General features: G+C 41.3%; 1 protein-coding gene across 1 annotated transcript in view; it reads left to right on the plus strand.

Moving 5' to 3' along the window:
• The first annotated feature begins 6,272 nt into the window (after window positions 1-6,272).
• ITGA2 (integrin subunit alpha 2) overlaps window positions 6,273-24,571 on the plus strand; it is a 101,583-nt gene continuing 83,284 nt past the window's right edge. Inside the window, exon 1 of the mRNA XM_055324997.1 lies at window positions 6,273-6,455. Within this exon, the coding sequence (XP_055180972.1) occupies window positions 6,398-6,455 (58 nt within the window). The 5' untranslated portion in view covers window positions 6,273-6,397. The remainder of the gene's footprint in view (window positions 6,456-24,571) is intronic.

Consider the following 24,571-nt stretch of genomic DNA (forward strand, 5'->3'; position numbering starts at 1 on the left):
ACGGAAAAGTTCCTTTCTGTTTTCTATGAAAAGCTACTAATTGGCTTTTTCTATTTTCATTTGAAAAATGGCTGCCCCGAATGAACATGAATTCCTGGTCCATGTGGTCAGCAAAGATCCTCTAGAATCTCTGTACTATGAATACAACTTTCTAGGAGAAAATCTAATCAATGCAGTTTGGGCCAGGTGTCTCTCCATGTCACTAGGAGGCAGGATGACTTCCAGAAGGAAATCAGTGGACAGAGCTGGCAGGTTGCTTTGCGTGTCTGCCACACACATGAAAACAAAGACAGCTAATGCTTGTAATGCTAGAACAGAAGTATGAATAAAATGCATAGATGGATTGATGGTTCCAGGGACTAAGGAACGTAGAATTATTTTAGTTTTATTTGTTTTGTTTTTAAGTTGGAAGTATCTGTTTTTTTGTTTTTGTTTTTGTTTTTTGTTTGTTTGTTTGGTTTTTTTTGGATGTCACGCAACTCAAGAGATGCCGGGAGACCTGTTGGTGAATCAAACGCAATGGATTCTGAATTTTACTCATTCTTGTCATGGATTTACTGAGTAACATTTGAGGAGTCACTGGTTACTTCTTTGCAACTTTTCTAAGAGTTACATAGAATTTCACATTCCCTACCCTTTTCAGGTATAGGGAGAAGAATGTAGAACTCTTCAGAAATTCAATTTAGTGATAATTTTTAGGAAATATTTGCCAGGTACAGGACTAGACACTGGTGATGGAAACAGGGAAGATTTCAGAGATCCAGCATTTAAGTCTAAATTCAAGTCATACCATAATACATGCAAAAGAAAGAGTTTTGGTATGAGTGATTGCAGGGGCAGGTCGAGGTTCAACTGGGAGCTTAAACACTAAGGTGCTTGGACTTCATCCTGTAGACTTCCCAAGATTTTCAGCAAATTAATCCTGCATTTTGGAAAAAATAACTGTGATGATGGTATAGAGTATATCGCAGATAGGAGAGGAGGAAGCAGAGAGAGATTGCATAGGAGACTGACACTGTGAGGAAAGAGCAAAAGGGCTTGAACTAAACAGAGCAGCATTGGCAGAAGAAGTAGGAAATGGATAGACCACCACGTTAAGGTTAAGGACAGAGCTGAGATGGTGTGGTGGCAGGAAGGCCTGATGGTAGTCCTAAGGATGGAAAGCAGAGGCTTCTAGTTTAGGTGATTGTATGTGTCGGAATGAGATAGGCAAAGACCTGGATTTGAAGATAAAAAAAGGTCATAGAAAATGCTGGGGAAAATTCTTTCAAGCCTCCTCTCCAAAGACTCCAGCCTAGAGTTGGAAAGAAAAGAGTGGCGAGGCCTTACTCTATCCCTTAGCAGTTCTCAGAATGTGGCCCCTCGATGTCTCAAGACCCTTTTGGTGGTCAGTAGGTCCAAAATATGTTTATACTAATACTGAGATATTATCTGCATTTTTCACTGTGCTCACATTTACCCTATGGTACAAGAACAATGATTAGTAAGAGTAATTATTGCATTCTTCACCACTGAATACTCAGAGAAAAAATGAGAGGGAGAGGGTAACGGGAGGGGGAAGAAAGGAAGGAGGAATTATGGGGGAAGAGGACAGAGTAGGGGAGGAGGAAAGGTGGGAGGAAGGAGAGAGCTAGTTTCACTTAGAATGTCTGTAACAGGGCACGTGGGTGGCTCAGTCAGTGAAGCATCTGACTCTTGATTTCCTCTCAGGTCATGTTCTCAGGGTTATGAAATCGAGCTCTGCATTGGGCACTATGCTAAGCATGCAGCCTGCTTGGGATTCTATCCCTCCCTCTCCCTCTGCCCTGACCCCCCACTTGTGTTCTTGTGTGCGAGCTCTCTCTCTCTCTAACAACAACAAAAAGGATGTCCTTGACAAAGCAGTAAAAATTAACTACCTTTATTAAATCTCAACCCTTGAGTACATGTCCTTTAAATATTTTGCATGAGTAAACCTGGTAATACACATTAAGCACTTGTGTTGCACACTGAGTCAAGATGGTTGTCTCAGTGATTCATAAACCAAACTAGCCATGTTTTTTTCATGGAAAAAAACCCGTTTTACCTGAAAGAACAATTTATAGACAGACTATGATTATTCAGGCTGGGGTATTGGGTAGACATTTCTCAAAAATGAATGAAATGGTCTTTTATTCACACAGAACCAATGATAGTATGTGTTTCCAATGATCAAATCCAAGGTTTCAAATGAAAATTGAAATTTTGGAAAATGTGTATGTGCTAGCATGAGTCTGACAGCTTCCCAAAATGTAAAAACTTTTGTGATGAGCTAGGTGATATGATTTTTTTTATATTGTGTGCTGAAATGCATCAACAATTGGAAAATCTGCACAACCCAGTGAACCAATATTTTTTAAATGACCAGTGTATGAGGGGACAAAACTTTGCAGGGGTAAAAGATCTACTCAAAGTGCTCAGTAGGCCGATGAATTTTAATGCACAACATGTTGGAGGAGGTTATGACTGCTGATTGATCCGCAAATTGGACTCAGGACATTGGAGGCTCCTTATCCCCTCCCCTATCCTTGAAATGTAGGAGGAACATTAGGGACATGGCTTTGAGAAACTAATGTGTTATTGAGACTATATGAACTGTATATATGACTAAATCCTGCCTGTTAGGGGCTCTACATAAACTTAGGATGCTGGCAGCAATGTGGAGATTCACTCATCTTGCGGCCACTCCAGACAAACCTAGCATGTAAGTTCCCTTGCTTGTTAAAGCTGCGACCCCTCAATCTGAAGATGTCTGCCTCATTCCTCTCTCTCCTTGCCCTCCATGTATGGGGGCCAGCTTCAAATTTCATCCCCAGGGACTCCTGAGGTTGCACATCAACACATTAGGGTAGGCAAAGGTTATTGATGTGGTTTCAGATTCCACATTGGAACTAGTCTTTAAGAAGCTACCCCTTGTTGCATTTGGGGACAGTATCAGGTGTATCCACAATTATGTTCTGTTTTTTCATCTACATCTGTGTGATACCAGATTAATTCCAAATTATTACCAAATTAATATAATTTCACTGAAACTACACATCAGAACACATTGGATGCAGGAGCAGATATGAGAAATCAAGTCTTTATTTTTTAAGCCAGACATTAAAAAGATTGGCAAAAATGTAAGACAAAGCCATTCTTCTCATGCTTTCTTTACTTGGGGAAATATGGGTTTTTTTTTTTGTAGAATATGTTATTTATGTTAATACATAAGAGCCTTATTGTTGGATTAATACATAAATACATAATATATAAATATTAGAGAATGTATCTGTTCCAATTTCTTACATGGTAAATACAGGTAGAAATAATCCACATAAACAAAACTTCTTTGGGATCCTCCATATTTTTTCCAGCCTTAATAAGGTATAATTGACAATTACAGTTTGTATATATGTGTATAAATATATGTATATACACATATGTATATACTATATATATATCATTAGGGAAAAAATAAATAAAATGATCTGATTATCACAATCAAGATAATTAGCATATCCATCACTTCACATGGTCACCATTTTTTTGTTTTCCTTGTGAGAACACTTAAGATCTACTCTCTCAGCAAATGTCAAATATACAATACAGTATTATTGACTATAGTCACCAGGCTGTACACTAAACACCCAGGACTTATTCATCTTATAACTGAAAGTTTGTACCCTTGCACCAACATCTCCTCATTTTCTTCACCACCAGGCCCTGGTAACCACCATTCTAGTCTCTGTACTATGAGATGGCTTTTTTAGATTCCACATGTAAGTGAGATCATGCAGTATTCATCTTTCTCTGTCTGGCTTATTTCACTTAGCATAATGTCCTCCAGTTTCATCCATCATTGCAAATGGCAAGATGTCCTTTTTTGCAGCTGAATAATATTCCAACATCTTGGTCCTTGTGCACAGAGGTGAAATACCATGGTGCCACAAGCATGGTTGCTGAGGAGGCATTGTGGCTGGGGCCACCATCCACTTGGTGTATGACTAGAAGTTGCTGGGGCCTAGCGAAAGAGCCAGACTGTCCTTCAGAAGTCTAAGGAGGTAGCCCTGCCCCAGTCATGAGCCAATTCACCCAGTACAGGTGTGAGTAGACCAGTCTCAAGACACCCCAAACCCCAGTCCCTCCGAAGTTTAACTTTCACATCTAATAAGTCTTAGAATTCAGGCATCATTCTGCTGATGTTGGCTTTCTCGGTAGCCCCCTCCAAGGCCCCTAAGTACTCCAAGGAGGGCTGAGAATACCTGAAGGAGCAAATCAAGTAGCCTGTCAGAGGAGGCCACCTGCCCCAGAGGCACCATAGACCTGGAGACTCCAGAGTGGGACTGGGACTCCACCCCAAGGGCAGTATAGGACTTTGGAAGTGTTAGAAAATATCTATTTCATCATCTTTTTATCCACTCATCTGAGATTCTCAAAAATTTTAAGTATAAAGGACTCCTTGAGACCAAAGAGTTCAAAAAGCCCTGCCTTGATCTTATTTCCTCCGAATGTGTGTCCAGCACAGTTATACCTAGGCAGAATAGTTCCTAGGAAGATTAAGGCAGGAGTTGTCCAACTATTTTGTCTCAAGAACATTTTATACTTTTAAGATTAATGTGGGGCAGGAGTCAACTCTTTGTTTCTTGAACTTTGAAATTTTTGCCTACTCTGGAAAAATTTAGCTCCTGATTTATTCCCTACCTCATGCCGGCATAATGCTCATTTGTCCCGTTCTGAGCACAACAGCAAAGAAGGGTGCATTTGCCTCCCCAGCACCCAGAGACAAAGCACAGATCCTCCTCTCACATGAAGGGAACTACATCGCCTCCCAAACAAGGGTCTGTTCCAAACACTTACTCACATTTCAGTGAGTCAGAAGGAAACAGACAGATATTCATCTCCCTGAAACTGGCTGACTTCCTGTAAGAAGCCTGTGAGGAGAGTCAAGGTTGGGTGTCAGGGTTAGTAAACGGCCACCTGAGAGCTCTCAGGTGTTAGCGGGAGTCTTAGTAAGCAGGTGAGTACCACAGACAGGTCAGGAAAAAAATGCCTTCAAGTGTTTGTCAGGATTAGTAAGCAGGATTAGTAAGTGATAGGTAAGAAAACAGGAAAGAACCAGCGGCTATACATTTTGAATTCAAAGCTATAAAGTTTATAGTCATGAGGATAAGCAGTAGCACCTGATGAATACCAATTTAGTGTTTTAAAAATTCAAGACTCTGGCCTCAGCTATGGTAAAGGAAAGCATTTGATTTTGACCAATCAATTAAGTCCTCCCATGGTAAACTACTTTACTTCCGAGTGGCAGTATCCTAGACATCCCATAGTGCTCTATTACCTGCCCCATAAAGATTTGGAATGGTGATAATAATAATGATTAGTCTAATAGCTCCTTAAGTTTGATTTATTAAAACATCTGATTATTTCATAAAAATAGTCACTGGAAGAATTCTGGTTTCAGCAACATGCTGGGAATTTGTAGGCTTTTGGAGGGAAAAAAAATCAGATTTAAAGAAAAGTGAATATCCTGTTTCTTAGGTTGGTATGTAAAAATCCCAGATATGGTTACAGAATGTTGTTTTTTCCAGATATGAGACTAAAAAAAAAAAAAGGAATAAAATGGTCATGGTGTAATACAGACAAAGAGGAAGAGTCACAAGTTCATATACGGGCTCTCACTCCTCTCTGTGTCTTGAAGTAAATCGCTTAAACTTAGTAATCAAATCAGCTGCTTATTATCTTGGAGGAGAGGAATGAATGAGGATCCATCTCACACACACGCACACACACGGCGCTCTTGCAACAGGTCTTGCTTAAATATACCTCGGATAATCATAACTTGTGAGCAGACCTTCTTTCTTTCCTAACCTGGTCATTCTGCACTTATTTTTGGCCGCTCCCCCACCCACTTGGGAAAGGCTCGGGGAGCGGGGCACTGCGCCGCCGTGGGGCGCCCCCACCCCCACCCCCACCCCGCCAGGAGCCTGGAGCCTGGAGCCTGGAGCCTGCAGAAGGGCCGAGGCCCCCGGGGGCCGGCGGGCGGCAGGCCTCGGGGGCGGGGGAGTGACCGGCCCCCAGTCTGGCTCTGGGCACCCACGGGGCGGGGCCCGGGAGCGGTGGAGCGCAGGTGCCCGGGGCGGGGCGGGGCGGGGCGGGGCGGGGGGTGCAGGGACCCGGCTGGCGGGGCGGGGGCGGGGGCGGGGCAGATCCGGTGTGCCGGGCGGGGGGCGGGCCGGGGCGGGCCTTGGAGCCCCGGGAGCTGCCGGGCGACTTTTCCCTGCCCCGGGCCTGGCGGGACGAAGGAGCCCTCGGGACGGCGGCTGGCGTCCGCGGTCTGGACTCCTGTGCCCGGAGCGAGCAGTGCTGCCCCCCGCCCCCCGCCCCGGGCAGGCTCAGGATGCGGCCGGGACGCGCAGGGGGCGCGCCGCTGCGGCTGCTGGTGCTGCTCGGTCAAGGTAAGCGGGGAGTCCGCCGCCGCCGCCGCCGCCGCGGGAGGGACTGCGCGGGGCCCGGGGCAGGCGGCTCTCGGCTCGCGGCTCGCGGCTCTGCTCGGGGCCCACGTGGGCCCAGGCTGCCCGGCATCCAGAGCCGAATGGGGACCGGCTCGGGGCACGTCCCACCCTGTGGCCGAGGCGCCTTCGCAGCCGGCCCCCGCGCGCCCTCGCTGCACGCGCGGAGCGGGGACCTCGGGGTGCGCGGAGCCGGCCGAGCCCTGCACCCCGGCGTCGGCAGCAGGTGCTGCCCCGAGCCCGCCCCGCAGGGCTCTTCGGGTCCGGGGGTCCGGTTCTGGGAGGCGGCGTGCACCGCCCCAGCGCGATGCGGGCGGGCTCCTGGGAGCCCCCGACGCCCGGTTTTCAGCCCGAGGGTGTGGACTGTGCTCCCGCTTCTTCAGGCTGCAGCCCGGACGTTGCCAGCCTTAGAGGACACAGGACAACCTAGCGCTCCCTAAGCCCTTGGCAGAGGGGACTTCTTCCTTCCCTTCTGCCTTCCTCTGATTGTCGTAGCGCTGCTGTTCAACTTAACATCAACTCCGGCCGGGAAGAGTTCTTTTTTTTTTTTGACTTTCTTGAGCTTTGCCGCTGCCAACGAGAGAATTCACGAAGCGGCACCCCCGGCTGCGGGCGCTGGCAGCGAGGCCCACCCACCGCCTCTTGCACCAGGTCGTGCGACCCTCATCTCATCCCTGCAGCGCAGCCTCTCCCGGGCCGGGGCGCGCTCAGTCCGAGAACTTCACCCGGAGGAGGGGCGGGAGAGGTCACGTTCGTATGCTGTGGTTTGAACAGCTATCAAAACAAAACATGGGCTCTGTTTTTCAAGTGTTTTTACAAAGAAAATAAGTATTTCCCAATACATGTAAATATTTCGTATCTTCCTTTAAGGCTTGTAGCTGAGCTATTCTTTACTACGGAAGAAACCTGACCCAGAGAACCCTGTAGCATTTTCTCCCAGGCAGAGTTAAGAAGAGCGCCACCATCCCCGCTCCCAGGAGACGGGAAGCATCATTAGGTTTTCAGCCTAACCCTTTAGACAAAGGTGCTTCATGGCTATTCTGTGCCGTGCCCCAAGAGTCTTTTGAGGGACAACCAGCCCTAACTGAGGAGTTGCCAGTAAAGTTGGATTCACTTGAAAATCAGTCTCTGGAACAGCACAACCTTCCCAACAACTAATACACATTTAAATCCGAGCTTTTCATCTCTCTTTAATTACCCATTATTAACAGAAGCTATGGAAACATAACATCATTTTCTTATCTTTGAAGTGTTGAGGCTTGTTTTTTCAAGAGCGGTGAGAAATACTTTAGTGGAATGTGTTGCTGCCAGGCATAAAGTCAGGTATAGAGATTTTTAACCTGGAGGGAGTTAATAAGGACAAATCTGTGCAAGAAAGCAGAGGTGATTTGAAATGACATGTGTACAAATGATTTTTTTTATATTTATTTCTTCCTTTCGTTCCAGTTATCTGCACACCCAAGAAACAAGTTTTCTCTTAACTCAGGATGATCATAATCAAGCTCTGTCATTTGTGATATCAATCCAGGTTCCTAGGGAAGCAATATCATTTTCTGATACCATGAATATCCCAGATTAACATGAATAATTAAGCCTCTAGGTCAGTGATAGCTGAATCTTTTTGGCATTACTGTATGTATGTAAAATTTTTGAGTATTCATCATTACTCTCCACATACACAGATAGATGTTTATAAATCATATACACGTGCAACTGTGTAATACCAAAAATGGGAACGTAAAAAGCAATATGTGTGTGTGTGTTTATACATCTCACATCCTCTCCAGCATACATGCAACCAATGTAGAAACTTAAAACTCTCAAATCTCATTTTAACATTTAGAGTCAAATTTACTTTCTATAAACCTTCTCATGGGTATTTAAGAAAAAGCAGTGTTCAAAGTTCAGTTTCCTATATATCACCTTGCATTGATCACTTCTTGGTTTAAGTGCCTGGAGTCATCCAAATGGTAACTGGCAGATGAAGGATGGAAGAGAAAGGCCCAAAGGGGCCTATATCATTCTTAATCTAAACAATAGATACATAGAGGAAAGGAAAATGTAATTTTAAAATGCATGATGGCACTTAACATTCTACAGTGTGCTGCCAAGCCACAGACGATCCTCACCTTCTCTCCCTATCTCTGGCACCTTGGCCTAGAGTCACTGCCTCTTTAATGAATACCTTCAAATCCTCTCCCCAGCTCCTGTCAAGCTGTAAATACTCTAATTTCTCTCAGAATAAGTTAATCCTTCTTTTAACATGTAATTTGGCAGCTCTGTCCTCCTGGAACACCCTCCACCTCTGTCTTCTATTCTCCCTATTTTCCTCCTGCTTTCCAGGCAGTTCTTCCTCACTCTCTTTCACAGGCTCATCTGTTTTGCCCAGTCCTAGGTGTTTTGGGTTCCATCCTGGATCCTAGTCTTCATTTTTACCAGTTCTCTCTCTCTGGGTTAGTTCCCCCCTCAAGTCAGGATCTCCAGCCAGGCTTCTCTCCTGGTTCCAGATCAGTATTTTCATCTGCTACCAACAATCTTCACCCAGATGTCAAATAAGCATGACCTCAATGCGTCCTCAACTGAAGTCAACAAGTGCCCTCCAGAATTCTCTCCCGTATTGTCCACTGTTGTTTACCAGCAGCAGTATTAGCATGAAGATGCTAAAACCAGGAATCTTCTCCCTTGTTTCAACCTCACAGCCCATTTCCAAGTTTTATCCATCCTCCCCACCTTATGCAGCTCTGCCACCACCAAGTTCAGACCCTTACTTTCTTTGCGTCTGGACAATGGTACACTGGTTTTCCTGTTTTTATCTGTTATCCCTCTAAGCCATTCTTGTCATTGTCACCAATGTTATCTTTCTGGACACTTAGTTGTATCCAATCAGCCCCTTGCTTCAAACGTTTGGTGGCTCCCCACCTCATATTGGGTGAGGTCCACATTTCTCGGCAAAGGTTCTTTGCCATCTGGCTGCAGCCTGGCCTGCCCAGTTGGGCTTTTCTCTGCTACACTCCTCATGCACACACATAGACACAAGTACACCTACTGCACATAAACACAGACATGATACACACACCTCAAAGCCACATCTATACACCTATGTACACCCTCCTGTGTTCTGACTGCACTTGATCAGACCATATTAAGTGCTATTTTCCAGGCTATTCCCTTTGCCTTCACTCCCTTCATGATTTTCACCATTTCTTCTTATCCCTTTGCAACTCACAATTTTCCTACATTAAAAGAGACAACCCCGGGCAAAATTATAAAGTAGAAAAAATTTTCTTTTCTGACTAAAAGGGAAGTTTGAGATGATCTTTCATTTCTGGGACCAACCCTAAAGTGCCTCTTCCCTCTTAATCCTCAGCACCTGTGCCAGCTGTAAACCACCCTTTTAAAAAGTAACTCCCCACCCCATGGCTCTCCAGCTATACCTACCCAACTTCAAGGACGCTTTGCTCTCTTAAGTCCTGGTTCATGAACCTCTGTTTGATTTAAATTCATGCACCAGGGCTCAGGATCACTATTTAAAAACAATTATTCATGCACTTCTGACATGCAGCCAGATTTGCAAGTAATTGCTTAAATATTAGAGCTGTATCTTGTCTTTCCTAACAAATTAAAATTCCGGTATTGCCTGTACCACCTTGTTGTGAGATGACCACCAAGACAGGTATGTTTCAACACCAAGACAGGCAGTGAATGCGTCAGTTCAAATGAATTCCCTCTAAGGTGGGTGATGACTAGTCCTGTCTTAATGTGTTAACAGCCGTGGGCCTGTCAGAAGGGAGAGAAGCCTGTTGATGTAAAGAGATGAGCTTCTAGTGATGGAATTTTAGACATTCAGTGAAATAAAAACAAATTCAAGTCAGTATGTCAAAAATAAAGTATTTCAGGAAAGATGGCAAAGGACCAAAATATCATCTTGATGTCATGTGAATGTTACCACTTAAGTCAAAAGCTTTTGTCTGGACTATCAGCCTTGGGATGTTACTGAAAGATTCAGCACAGCACAAAAGAGGAAGAACTACATAAGGCTGTCATTCTAATTGGCAAATCAAAGATCGGAGGATTTTTGTGTTTGTTTGTTTGTTTTTTTCATTTATTATGGTGACTAATGATTAACCTGAACACACAAGTCCTGAAACAACAATAGATTCTGTATGTGAAAGTGATTCCTTTGATGCCTCTTCAGATGACCCATTGCTGTTTGCTTTGTTCATCCAGCTGTGGTGAATTCCATAATACTAGTATTTGAACTTTTTTTTATGGAGTAACCATTTTATGTAAGGCAATATGCTAGGCCCGGCCATAGGAAACTTGAAACATGGTCCAGAGAGTTTATAGTCTATTTGGAAACCAGTTCAAATATGAGATAATGACATTGTCTCAGTCCCTGGAAGGTTCCAAACCAATTTCAGACCCTGCTGTCCTCCTTTCTGACAGAAGTCCAGTTATGGGGCTGCCTCTTCCTCTACACAGCTAAGAGAGCGGAGTGAGAGGCAGGGAACCTCGAGCTGTGTTTGCACTGGGCCATTCCTGGTGGTCTCATACTTCTCTCCAGGGTTTGCCTTAGACGTGGGCATGTGACTGCAATGAGACATGGAGGGAGGTAGGCTTGGAGACTTTTGGGAAAGAATTTTCATTCGTAAGAGAGACATTGGTTAAGAAACATACTTCCAGGTTGAAATGTGGAGCTTGGGATAACTGTAGCCATCTGATAGCCTTAATGTCAGCTATCTGGAGGATAAAGCCAGTACACTGGCCCAGTGGAAAGACAGAAAGCAGGTCTTTGATATTCTCTTTGAGTTTCTGAATTATTGATATTTAGAGCCATCTCCTTGTGCCTAAAAAAAATGTGTAATTTAAAACTTGGTTATGTTGTTCTCGTCATATTGTTTTGTTGTCTATGCTTATAACATATATGTAATATAAGTTTCTATAACATAATAAATATCATTTGGTTATATATAATTAATTGCTAGATGAGTGGTACAGAACTTAATATTGAGTTCAGAGGATGGAGAAATGTCACTGTGATGCATTTAAGTATTAAGCCTCCCTGCACGTCTTCATGGGAATAGGAAAGAATCTTTACAGTTCAAATCTACTGTGAGGGAACTCAAGGGTCAGAGTCCAGTTTTCACCTTGTAAAATGGCTATCAGTGACAATATAAGATAGAAAGTAACATAACCAGAAATGGGACACAAGTCTCCTAGATCCTAGATCAGATGTTTTAGATGCTTGAATGGGAAAGGAGAAGGTCATTATGTCCAGAACACACTGGTCAAGGTATTCACAGAGGATGAAAGCTGAGAGTTAGCAGGCATCTGACCTGAAATGGCCTTATAAACTGCAGCGAGAAACATGGACTATTTAGGACAATTGGATAGTTTTGAAAGGCCTTAAGCAGGGGAGTGACATGATCAGATTGGCTCCTTGCATAGATCACTGGAGGCAGGGAGGATGGTGGATTGAATAGAGGCCAGACTGAAGGCCCCAAAGGCACTAAGGATAAAGAACTGGTTCTGGTCTTAGTTTTAGCTTAGTACACAATTGGGGAATGATGGTGCCAAAGCTCAGTAGCAGTAGAGAAAGGTCACAGGGGACAGGTTTGTAAAGTAGTTAGGGAGAACAGACAGGATTTGGCAAAAGATTTACTGTGGTGCAGCAACTGAAGGAGAAGAAAAGACTGAGGCCTAGGCTTTGGATGTAGAGAACCCAGGAGCTGCTATTGACTGAGACAGGGGGAGATGAGGAAAAAAGGCAACTTATTATTATAACATAATATACATATTATTACATATAACATAATAATATAATATAGACATATATAGACATGTTTATAGACATGCTATGTAATAGCATGTATTAACATATGCTAATAATATAATTATTATCTATTAATCTATGTTAATATGGACATGTTATACATTATATAATTATAATATATAATATAATAATATAATACTGCTGTATATACAACTGTCTACTACCTAGACATGTGCATCTAGGTTGTTTGAGACATCCAAGTGCATGTCTAGGTAGGAGATAGTTGCATATACAGCAGTATTAGAAGCAGGAGAGAGAACAACAGGGGATAGAGATTTAGGAGTCAGAGGAGACTAGAGTCATTGAAGACATGCCATGGGTAAGTCAGGCAGAGACCAGCAGATGGCTTCGGTGACAACACGAGGGATTACCTGAGAGGATCAGGTGAGGAAGAGGAGATGCCAGGGGCAGAGGAGCGGTGGGAGTAGTAAACAGAAAAAAGATCGCAGGAAGTGGGGTGCCACACAAATATTTTGAGAGGGAAGAGTTGGCCAGTTGGATCATCTTCCTCACAGAAGTCAAGCATGTTGGACAGCCTTGATGAGGGCAGTCTCCATGGGGTTCCAGGGTCTGACATGGAGAAGACATGAACTGATGAGTCAAGGGTTAAACTGATGACTTTGAGGACTGCAGAGGGAGGCAGCCAAGCTGTGGGCAAAGGTACCTCCCCACCCCCCAGTGTGGCTGCTTGGATTGATGAGGGAGCCCTTTTATGTATTTGTTTCAGAACTGACTTACCACACTAAAATAGCTGTAATTAATAAGCTTCGCATGGTTTTTAGGGTGTGTAATATATAACAGAATTCAAATTCTGGTCCTAGAATTAATATCTGTGCTTTAGTCAGATTTCCTAACAAAGAAGGGTTCTTTGGAGTTATAGGTAGATTTCTCCAGTTAAACTTTTAGTTCTTTATTTCTATCCAGTATAATAAAGATCCTCAAAGTCATTTCAGAAGTCATAGTCCCATATAACACAGAGAATTAGAGCTGGCTTTGAAAAGCTCTGTTAGTAAAATATTAAGGCCTTTTATTCTGTGTAAATCAGGGTGTTTTCAAAGTGTTTTAAAACATTTTCAATAATCATACAAATTAGAAAAGAAATTAATGCCAGTGCTTAATTTTGTTAAAGTTACAATCAGTTCGAAGTGCTTATATACAAGTATTTTTTTCCAGTCTGTGCCTGCTGACTCTTGTACCTATAAATAACACTTACTAACCAGTATAAACTTGAACTGCATATTTTGCTAATGTTTTCAGGTCCACAGAATATTGGGACTGTTAATAGTTTTCAAATATATCGTTCTTCCTTTGAAAGAGTTGTCTGTTCTTGTTGTCCAAACAGTTCACGGCAACTGTGCAATTTTGTCGGTGAAGATTCCTGTATTATTATTCTATGTTCTGAAAGAATAACCGCAATACTTCCTTTTAGGAGTTTAAAGTGACTAGAGATGGCTTTTCTACAGAAGCCATACATAACTCCTGAGCATTGAAAGGCTTTCTGTATAAAAATGAGGTTAGTGTTTAAACAGAGCAATGGAAATAAAGGAGTGATGGACACTGTATTGTCAGCGTAAGAGATTATTTCATTGTGTTTTGAAAAGCATGAGCAAAGCTCTTGTGCCCATGGATGCCTTGAACATTGGCAGTTGTCATTCCCTCTCATTCATTCGAAGGTGGCCTTTGTTTGTCTTTGTGCACGCCTGATCTCATTCCCATGGATACCGTGTCCAAATACAGACTGAATGCAAGCTGGCTTCTGGTCAGCTCAGTCAGATAACTCTATTCCAAACTGTATACCAGTTACCTTCAGGTCCTGACCAAATAGCTTCATGGACACTTGTTAGAATATGGACACTGAATCTTCTGGATTTTATAACCTTTCTTTTTTTTTTAAGATTTATTTATTTATTCATGACAGACACAGACTGAGAGAGAGGCAGAGACACAGGCAGACGGAGAAGCAGGCTCTTCGCAGGGAGCCCCATGTGGGACTCGATCCTGGACCCCAGGATCATGACCTGAGCCAAAGGCAGGTGCTCAACCACTGAGCCACCCAGGCATCCCTTTTATAACCTTTCTAAAGTCATATTCCTAATGCTACTGTATAAACAGATCTTTCAGAACAATTGACTTAATTTTTCTGTGTACCTATTAACATGGTTGAGGAGAAAAAAAGAATAATTTAGTCTTGAAAATTGGGATACTTATATGCAAATCTATCTTCTTTTCAGCATAAAAATGTAATAAATAGCCTGAATTAAAAAGCCTTAATGAAAAATTAAAAGATGATTAAATAAATAATTTATGTAAATGTCAAAGTGTCTTAGTCCATTTGGACTGCTGTAACAAAATACCACAGACTGGGCGGTTTATAAACAACAAAAATTTATTGCTCATGATTCTAGAGGATGGAAGTCCAAGATCAGGCGCCAGCATGGTCACATGCTGGCAAGAGGCCTCCTCCTGGTTCATAGCTGGTGGAAGGGGCTGGAGTCTCTCTGGAGCTTCTTTTATAAGCCACCAATCCCATCCATGAGAGTGAAGCCTAAGCACCTCTCAAAGGCCCCACTCCTTAATACCATCATCTTGGGGGGGTTAGGATTTCAAGATATGAAATTGGGGAGGGGCAGGGGACACAAGTATTCAGACCATAGCACATAGTAATTAAAAACCCCTTTATTATGACAGTATTTAATTTTTGCCCCCAAATTATCAGACATCATTTTATCATTACTTTTTTGTTATGGTCTAAGTGAGATATGACCCTAACCCTTCTTAAGAGTACAGTTTCATGCCTTTGTCTGTGTTTTCTCTTTCTGAAATACTCTCTATCCCCACCCCTATTCTGCACATCATTTATGTGTCAATTTCATTCCCAACCCCAATCCAATTTGAGTGTCCTCTACACGTTCATAGCACTTGTCACTTTCTATTTCAAAAATCCATTTACTCAGCTCTAACCCCCATTGATTGCAAACTCTGAGAAGACAGGGCCCATGTCCTTGTCATCTGTGCCCAGTTGAATTCTGTTGAATTGAGTGATGACAGCATGAGACATGTATGACAGCCACTGTAACCCGGGGCAAAAACGTTCTAAATGAAGGCCAAGCCAAAAACTTCCTGGTTCTTTTCAATTAGAATATGCAAAAAAAAAAAAAAAGCCTCTATTTGCAGATTTATCTGAATTGGCTAAAATATTAAAATATTACTTTCATTGATCTTTTTTCTTCACTTCTTTGACAGAGTTTGTTTGCTTTTAAGATATTTCTTCTTTGCCTTGAAATGTCCAATTAGAGTATTGACAAGTAACAAGATCAATAAAAACATGAGGACAGTGTAGACATCTTTTTTTCCCCAACGTGCTGTCTGATTTCCCTGTTCTGTTCTCATAAAGCTAGCACCCATAATTTAGCTTCAGTTGGACTATTTCTCTCACTGAACACATTCTTCTAAATCACCTTCAATCTTATTTATCACAGTATTCCGAGGACCTGGCATATAGTAAGTGCTCAGAAAAATGACTGGTAAAAAAATTTAAAAAATAAACATAAAATGAACATTCAGATAACTGTGAGGTACATATGTCCATTGAAATACTAAGCGTGATTAATAATTTCAGAATATTAAAGCAGAGTGTTTTAATATCCTTATAGAAAAATGACACATACTAAGATAGTCACCTTAACAGAAAAAAATATTTGTATTTCTCTCTTTTGACATTTATAAGTGTGGAAGTAATTTTTATAGATATACTTACCATTTATATGAAAATGAACAACTTACTTTTTTTCACTTAATATCTTTGTACATTTCTATATGGGCTTTGTATTTACAGCTTTGCATTAATGCATCCTGCCATATCATGGCTAACTATTGTTTCATTGTTGGATATTTAGGTTGTTTCCTGTGGGCTTTTTCCCCTACTGTAAATAATGTGGCTATAAATATCATTGTGCAAGAAGCTTTTTCTTTCCTTTTTCCTTTTGGACAGTTTCCAGAGGAGGCATTACTGGGTCAAAGATTATGTGTATTTTTTAGCTCTTGTTCCATATTGAACAGTTTAGTTCTCAATAATGTGTGAATTTACAAATTTCACCAATATTAGGTTCTAATTTACTTTCCGTAGTTTTTTTTATTTTTTTATTTTTTTATTTTATTTTTTTTAGCTGTTTGTAGTTTGGTGGATGTAAGGTGATTCTTCGTATTTATTTTACTCTTCATTCTTCATATTCATTAGGGTGCACTTTTTATGTTGCAATTTAAAAATGCCTATCTTTTGAAAACTATGCTTAGATTAGGATAGTCTAAAATCTAGGCTGGGACAACATCAAGAGATCATCTAGTAAATGCCTCAGTTTTATAATAATCAGTTTTCAAAATGACTAAGGCCCAAGACTCCAACCTGCAGTGTGTTCTCCATAATTTCAAAATGTTCTTCAGAACTTCTGTAAACCTATTTAACAAACTCCCCCGTGGTGACCTATTTTCCATAGGCTGATTATAATCCATTTCACTTGAGGAGTGGCAGTTCTCTAGTTAAGATTTCCATTCTTTCAGACGGTTTAGAGGGAGAGAGGATATTCTGTTTACTAGAGCACTTGATTTCAAGTAACTGAATTTGGAGATTGTTCTGGTTAGCTATTGCCATGTAACCCCTCACCCTAAAACTTAGTGGCTTGAAATGACAACCACCATTTGTCATCTCTTATGGTTTCTTCAGTAGGACTTTGGGAATAGCTTGTCTGGGCAGTTCTGGCTTGTGGTTTCTCATGTGCTTACTATAAGAGGGTGGGCAGTTCTCTCTTTGTGTGGCCCCATCAAATGGCCTTGCTATCATGGCACCCTCTGATAGCCTGACTTCCTGCAGGAGGACTCAGGGATCCAAAGACATATGTTCCCTCCCCCTCTTCCACCAAACTGGCAGAAACCGTATGGCCTTTCGTAACATAGACTCAGAAATCATGCAACTGCCTCTCTGCATCAAAGCAATCACAAAGTCTCACCTAGATTCTGAGGGAGAAGACTTTTTTTCTTGAGAGGAAGAGTATCAAATAATTCCCAGACAGATTTTAAAACCACCACAGTAACCTAATCAACTTAATTGTGCTTACAGGGCAGTTCATTGTTTACATCAGAGTTGCTCAACATGGACATTATTGACATTGGGCCAGATGATTCCTTCAGTCAGGGGGATAAGGTGGGGGTGGGTGGAGGTATTGTCCTGTCCACTGTAAGATGTTGAGCAGCATCAATGGCCTTCACCCACTAGATGCTAGAAGCCGCCCCCCTCCAAGTGTGACAACCAAAAATATGTCCAGGCCTTACAAAATACCCATGAGGAACAAAGTTTTCCCAGCTGAGATCCATTACACTAAACAAACAGGTATAGATAGATGTACCTCAGAGATCATAAGACTTCAGCTCTAGACCACCACGATAAAGCAAACACTGCAATAAAGTGAGTTAAGTAATTTTCCAGTTTCCCAGTGTATATAGAGTTATATTTACTATACTATACTATACTATACTATACTATACTATACTATAATCTATTAAATGTGAGATAGGGGATCCCTGGATGGCTCAGCAGTTTAGCGCCTGCCTTTGTCCCAGGGCACTGATTCTGGAGTCCCGGGATCAAGTCCCACGTACCCGCGTCGGGCTCCCTGCATAGAGCCTGCTTCTCCCTCTGCTTGTATCTCTGCCTCCCTCTCTCCCTCTCTCTCTCTCTCTCTCTCTCTCTATCATTAATAAATAAATAAATAAATCTTTAAAAAAAAGTGTGAGATAGCATTACATCCAAAAAAAGTACATACCTTAATTTAAAAATACTTCATTGCTAAAAAGTGCTAATCATCATCTGAGCTTTCAGCAAGTCATATCACTGACCATAGATCATAACAAATATAATAATAATGGGAAAGTTTGAATCAATATTGCAATATTGATTATTGCAATAATCACCAAAATATGACACAGAGATATGAAGTGAGCAAATGCCGTTGGAAAAATGTACCAAATAGACTTGCTAGACACAGGGTTGTCACAATCCTTCAATTTGTTTGTTTGGGGTTTTTTTAGATTATTTATTTCTTTATTCACGAGACAGAGACAGAGAGAGGCAGAGACACAGGCAGAGGGAGAAGCAGGCTCCATGCAGGGAGCCCGACGTGGGACTCGATCCCAGGTCTCCAGGATCACGCCCTGGGCTGAAGGTGGTACTAAACCGCTGAGCCACCCAGGCTGCCCACAATCCTTCAGTTTGTAAGAAACACAACATACAGCTCAATAAAGTAAAGCGCAATACAACAAAGTGCCAGTATTAAGCATAGTTAATGTTCATGGCTTCATGGAAGAACTCCAGCCCTGAAGAGTAAACTAATTGCCATTTTTCCCAGTGACTTTGCATATCACAGGCAAACTCTTCCCTACCTTTCTGGGCCAATGGGAGGATCAAAGGGGATGATGAATGGCAAAGTAATTTGCAGACTGGAAAAGTATATATGATGCTGTTTTTAAAATATCCATATACTTGGTATTCATCCATTTTTATCATCATCCATTTATTGAAGAGATATGTTTTAAGGAACATTTATGTAGTGCCTGTCCTGTGGCAACTGCATCAGACCCTGGGGGAACTGGAGGATTCAAGGCATCCCCTCAGGAGCTCTGCTTTTCATTTCTAAAATCACCTGTGGAGGAAAAGGGTAGCATCTAGATCCTTACTGATTATAAAATTTAACACTCAAAGTCCTTCAGAGAAAAATTGCATTTTTCTTTCCTAATGAAAGCAGGAAGATGTTATGCCACTATAATCCAAAAGCAGTTGTAAAGGTCATCTTATGCTTTTGGATTTTGCACTACCTTTTTTCTTTTTTCTTTTTTTTTAAAGCAGTATAGCTATAAGCCAACCATCATAGTGCTTAAATCTGTGTATGATATATGGTCATTTCTAGAGGGCCGGTAATTTCTAAGTTTACTTGCTTTGTGTTTTTTTAGGAACAGAAGAGGACTTTCTACATTATTTCTGCATTTTTGTCCTCTTATGAAGACAATGCTATTGAAAATGAGTTCCTGTGGTTGTGTATGTGTTCAAATTATCTAATGTAACCTATGACTATTTTTCATTGTCATACATATTCTAAGTAATGATTAGCTACACTTTAGAGTTTGAAGTCTGTTTTCAAAGTGTAAAGTCAGGATCGGAGTAACCCCACTTCCTGATTGTGTTACTTCCTGGAGAATCCACCAACTGATAATGTTTTTTTGGCTTTCCTGGTATACTTTGAGTATGCCTCAGCAAAATGGAACAATGTGTCGTCCCCCTACCTAATACACATCAACTCTCAGAAACTTAAATGGAAATTCAGTTAGAATATGCTTTTCATGATAGAGGTGAAGGTGGGATCACAAATTAGTATGCCTTTATAAATTTCACAAAAATTGTGCTATCCTTGGTAATATATAATGACATTAATAGTGAACAAAACACAACCCACAAAATCAGCTGTCTTTACTAAGTGCTCATCATTTACTAGGCACTGGGTCGAAGAGTTTTTTTTTTTTTTTTAAGATTTTATTTATTTACTCATAGAGACACAAAGAGAGAGGCAGAGACATAAGCAGAGCGAGAAGCAGGCTCCCTGCAGGGAGCCTGATGCAGGACTCAATCCCAGGACCGGACCCTCGGATCACGACCTAAGCCAAAGGCAGAAGCTCAAACACTGAGGCACCCAGGCGTCCCTGGGTTGAGAGTTTTAAATGCATTGTCTGATCACAATGAGGTAGATTTATGTATTACATCTATTTCACAGGTGAAAACTTATGTAGGATGAGAAACTTGCACAAGGTCACAGAGCTATTCATACCCTAAGTTCTTAGGTACTGTGAGATACTATTAGACTTGCCCAGCATGTGGATTTTTCAATTAAAAAAAAAATCCTCATACTTCTAGCAATGGCATACTTCTGCTATTCCATCACCCTCCCAAAATAGTCCACCTCTTCTTTATAGGGTTCACCTATAACTAGATAAAAAACAAAGTTAAATGTTCTCTAAAATTCTTTATTGATCTCCCATTATATGTTATTGTTAGAGAGAAAGGTGAAACAAGGGGCACCTGGGTGGCTGAGTGGTTAAGCATCTGCCTTTGGCTCAGATCGTGATCCTGGGGTCCTGGGATCAAGTCCTGCACCAGGCACCCTGAAGGAAGCCTGCCTCTCCCTCTGCCTTAGTCTCTGCCTCTCTCTGTGTCTCTCATGAATAAACAAATAAAATATTTTTTTTAAAAAAAAAGAAAGGTGAAACAATCAGTTTGTTGATTCAGTTGATTGACAACCATGTCTTGGACATTTTTATGAATACTGAGGAATATAGCAGTAAACAAAATAGGCAGATTCCCTATTCTCAGGGACAAAAATAGATTTACTATTAAACAAGAGAAGCTTAAGTTTCAAGGACTCTCACTCTGCAGGCACCTTCCGAAGTGTCTACACAGCCTGACATGCAAAAGTTGAGGTCACTGTCTCTTTTGTACCCTAACATAGCATGTTTCAACAAAGATGTCAACAACAAACTGGTTGAGAAATGTCACCAATTCAAAGGTTTTCAGGATTAATCCTTGTAAAGAAAACTTGAGGGAACTTAAAATATTATAGCTCCTGTATGATACTGGAAAAAAGTCCTAAATATTCACATGACATTACAGATAAGAGATATAAAAATGAAAAGAACTCTTAACTATAAATAATAAATATTTTTCAAAATTCAACTTACCATGCCTGGCCATCTGGGTGATGGAGTTGGTTGAGTATCCTACTTTTGGTTTTGGCTTGGGTCGTGATCTTGGGGTCATGGGATCGAACCCTGAGTAGGGCTTAAGACTCTCTCACCCTCTGCTCCTCCCCACCCCCCCTTCTAATTAATTAGTTAGTTAATTAATATTTTTTAAAAAGATTCAATTTACCATGCCAAAAAATATTGAATACTTTTTAGGCAATATGATTTTATAAATTGTCAAATGAAAAGGTCATTAAAAGGTATAGAGCCAAAACTGTAGGAAAAAGATATTACAGAAGTATGTTAGATTTATAGAGATAGATTTATAACATGTGAGGTAGTGATGCATTATTCAAAATACAGCAGAGGAAAGGGGATAGAGAATGCGGACAGAGGGTGATAAATAGGCAGTTATTGTTTTACATGGGGTTATTTATTAATTATCTATTACTACATAACAAGATACCATGCAGGCAATGACTTAAAATGATATACCTTTATTATCTTACAATTTCTATGGGTCAGGAATTCGGGCCTGGCTTCACTAAATGCTCTGCATCAGGGTATCTCTTAAAGCTATATTCAAGGTATGAGCTAGGGCTGAGGCCTCATCTAAATGACCAGCTAAGGAAGGATCCATTTCTGTTCACTTTGATTGTTGGCCGAATTAATTTTCTCTAGGGCTGTTGTACTGAGGGCCTCAGTTCCTCTCTGGCTTCCACTGGAGGCTGCCTTGAGTTCCTTGCCCTGTGGACTTCTTTGCTTTATCAAAGACAGAGAGAGAGCATCTGCTCGCAAGACAGAAGTTACAGTCTTATGTAATATAATAACAGAAGTGATTTACCCCAAACTTCAATTCTGTGTTTTGAATCTCCAGTTCTATTGGTTTGAAGTCACAGGGAAGAGAATCACACAAAGGCATGAATAATAGGAGATGGGGATCATTGGGAACCCCCTGACCATTACAGGTAGTGAGGAAAGACAGCTCTGATGGATTGATTTTTGATGCAAACAGAAGGGCAGTGAGAGTGAACATGACCCTTTTTGGGAAAAGAATATTCCATGCCAAGGGAATGAATGCAAAAGGCTGGGGATCAGTGTGTTTAAGGAAGAGTCAGAGTCCAGCTGAGTTGGGCTGAGAGAATAGGCCAGGAGATGAGACACAGGTAGGGGAGAGAATGATGACAGCTCTCCAGGAGAATGAATATATGAGAAGAGAGGAGTAACATTTCAAGGCAGTACACCACAATAAGAGCTGCAAATGGTGAGTATCAAGGGAGTTAGAAGAGTGTGGTGTGTGCAGGCTGGAATGGGAGGGGCAGAACCAAAGTTTATAGAGAAGTGGCCTGTGAACAGAGATTTAATAGAGGAAATATTCACTTCAGTTATGCCTGTTATTTCCATATATTGCCTCAGGATATGTGAGGCATATCTTGTTACTGAGCAAGTTATTCAGCAGGCATTGACTTGCTAAATGCACAAAAAAAATGCTATTCTGTGTGAGAGAGAATGACACACAGAGAGAGACAGAGAGAGAGAGAGGTGGGGGGGGAGGAGAATTTCTTCTTTCATAAAGAGGAAATTTAGGAATAAAGTGTGAAACTAGAAAATGGATTGATAAGTGGGTATTCCCAGTCCTCTTGGCCACCAGGAGGCAGTGAGTCTGCCAGATGGCATCTTTATGGAAAAAGAGAGAGAGAGAGAGAGAGAGAGAGAATCAAGTTATCAAGAGGCACTATATCATAATAAATGAATTTAAGAAGAATTCTGAAGATGTTCATAGCCTATAAGATCAAAAAATATGAAAGGATCTCAAAATCATCCAACTACATACCACAGTAGCCCAAGACTTGATGCAGTTACTTTGTCAGGAAGAAACTTGGATTTATTTTTTCCACACAAAATATGAACTTTATATGACATAAGTGGAATTAGTGTATATCTCTCCTGTATTTGTATATGCACATATATTAATTGACAGAATTATCTTTCAAACTCAGAATAGTAAATTGAAATTTTCTGATATAATCTGATTGCTCCCTGTTTTAGTCTACTGGGGCCGCTATTAACAAAATATCACAGACTGTGTGGCTTTAACAACAGAAATTTATTTTCTCACAGTTCTGGAGACTGGTCATCCAAGAACAAGGGGCCATCAGAGGTGGTTTGTGGTGAAACCTCTCTTCCTGGCTTGTGGACTGTTGTCTTCTTATTGTGTCCTCACGTGGCCTTATCTCAGTGATCACACAGTGAGAGAACTCTCTGGTATTTTTCCTCTTATATGGACACTGGTCCTATCAGATAAGGGTCCCACCCTAATGTCCTCTTTTAATCTTAATTACCTCCTTAAATGCCCTATCTTTAGATATAATCACATTGAGACTTAGGATTTCAATAGAGGAATTTGAAGGGATGCAATTTATCTATAAAGCTACCCCTATAGCCTTAATATTCTATTAATGGATTTATCTCTGGCCATGGAATTGATGCACATGTTTCTTTAATATGAACACAGAGTAATTGCTAAATAAATGATACATGCATACACTGTTTTCTTTTCTTTTTTTTTTTTTAAAGATAGACACAAACCATGAGGCAGGGAATTATTACTCAGGTGTCAGCTGGAGTCTCTCTGCTTCTTCAAACTGAGATAAGACTCCTTCAAATTTCTATTCCACCCTTGTAGGAAAATACAATGCTCTCCCAAGATTTCTCTGAACTCTCAGGAGGTATCCATTTTCATTGTCATTCAACCTCCACCTTCCCGACTGTGGCGTTTTTGTTCTCCATTCTCTCGGGTCCAGTATTTGATTGCACCCCAAGTACAAGCTAATACATTAGCCTGTTACTGTTTCATTGATGCTGACAGATGACACAAGATAGATTCCTGAGTCAGAGACAAAGAACGTTATTACCACACAACATGCACCATGCACATGAGCGTGTTTACATAATTAACTCTTTTGCTTCTCCATGAAGTCTTATGGGGACTATGTGAAGGGGTCCAAATGTATGCCTGCATTCACACTAGGTTGCATTACAAGAGAGGAACCTGCTATTTTACAGCAAGAAGTCAGCAAACTTATTCTTTGCCCTGGAGAGAGATCTTACCTCAACCATCAAGGCTGTTCCCTGTAAACACAACCCCAAGAAATGGCCCAGGTAAACAGCAGTTAGGATCTTACATTCTTGGACTACCCACTGTATGAAGTTGACTGGTGCCCCCAAAAAATATGTCTACATCCTTGCCCCCCAAAATCTGTGTATATTACCTTATTTGGATACAGAGTCTTTGAAGATTATCTTGTGGAGAGTGTTGGTAGAAACATGAATATTGAAGCTGCTTCTGGTGAAGTTCTCAAGAAAGAAATGAGGAACATGCTATTGAAAACTTGAGGGAAGGTAATCCTTGTTACGGTGGCAGAAAATGTGGGCTAATTGTGCTCTGTAG

This window comes from Nyctereutes procyonoides, unplaced genomic scaffold (genome assembly GCF_905146905.1).
Source record: "Nyctereutes procyonoides isolate TBG_1078 unplaced genomic scaffold, NYPRO_anot_genome, whole genome shotgun sequence".
NCBI lineage: Eukaryota > Metazoa > Chordata > Mammalia > Carnivora > Canidae > Nyctereutes > Nyctereutes procyonoides.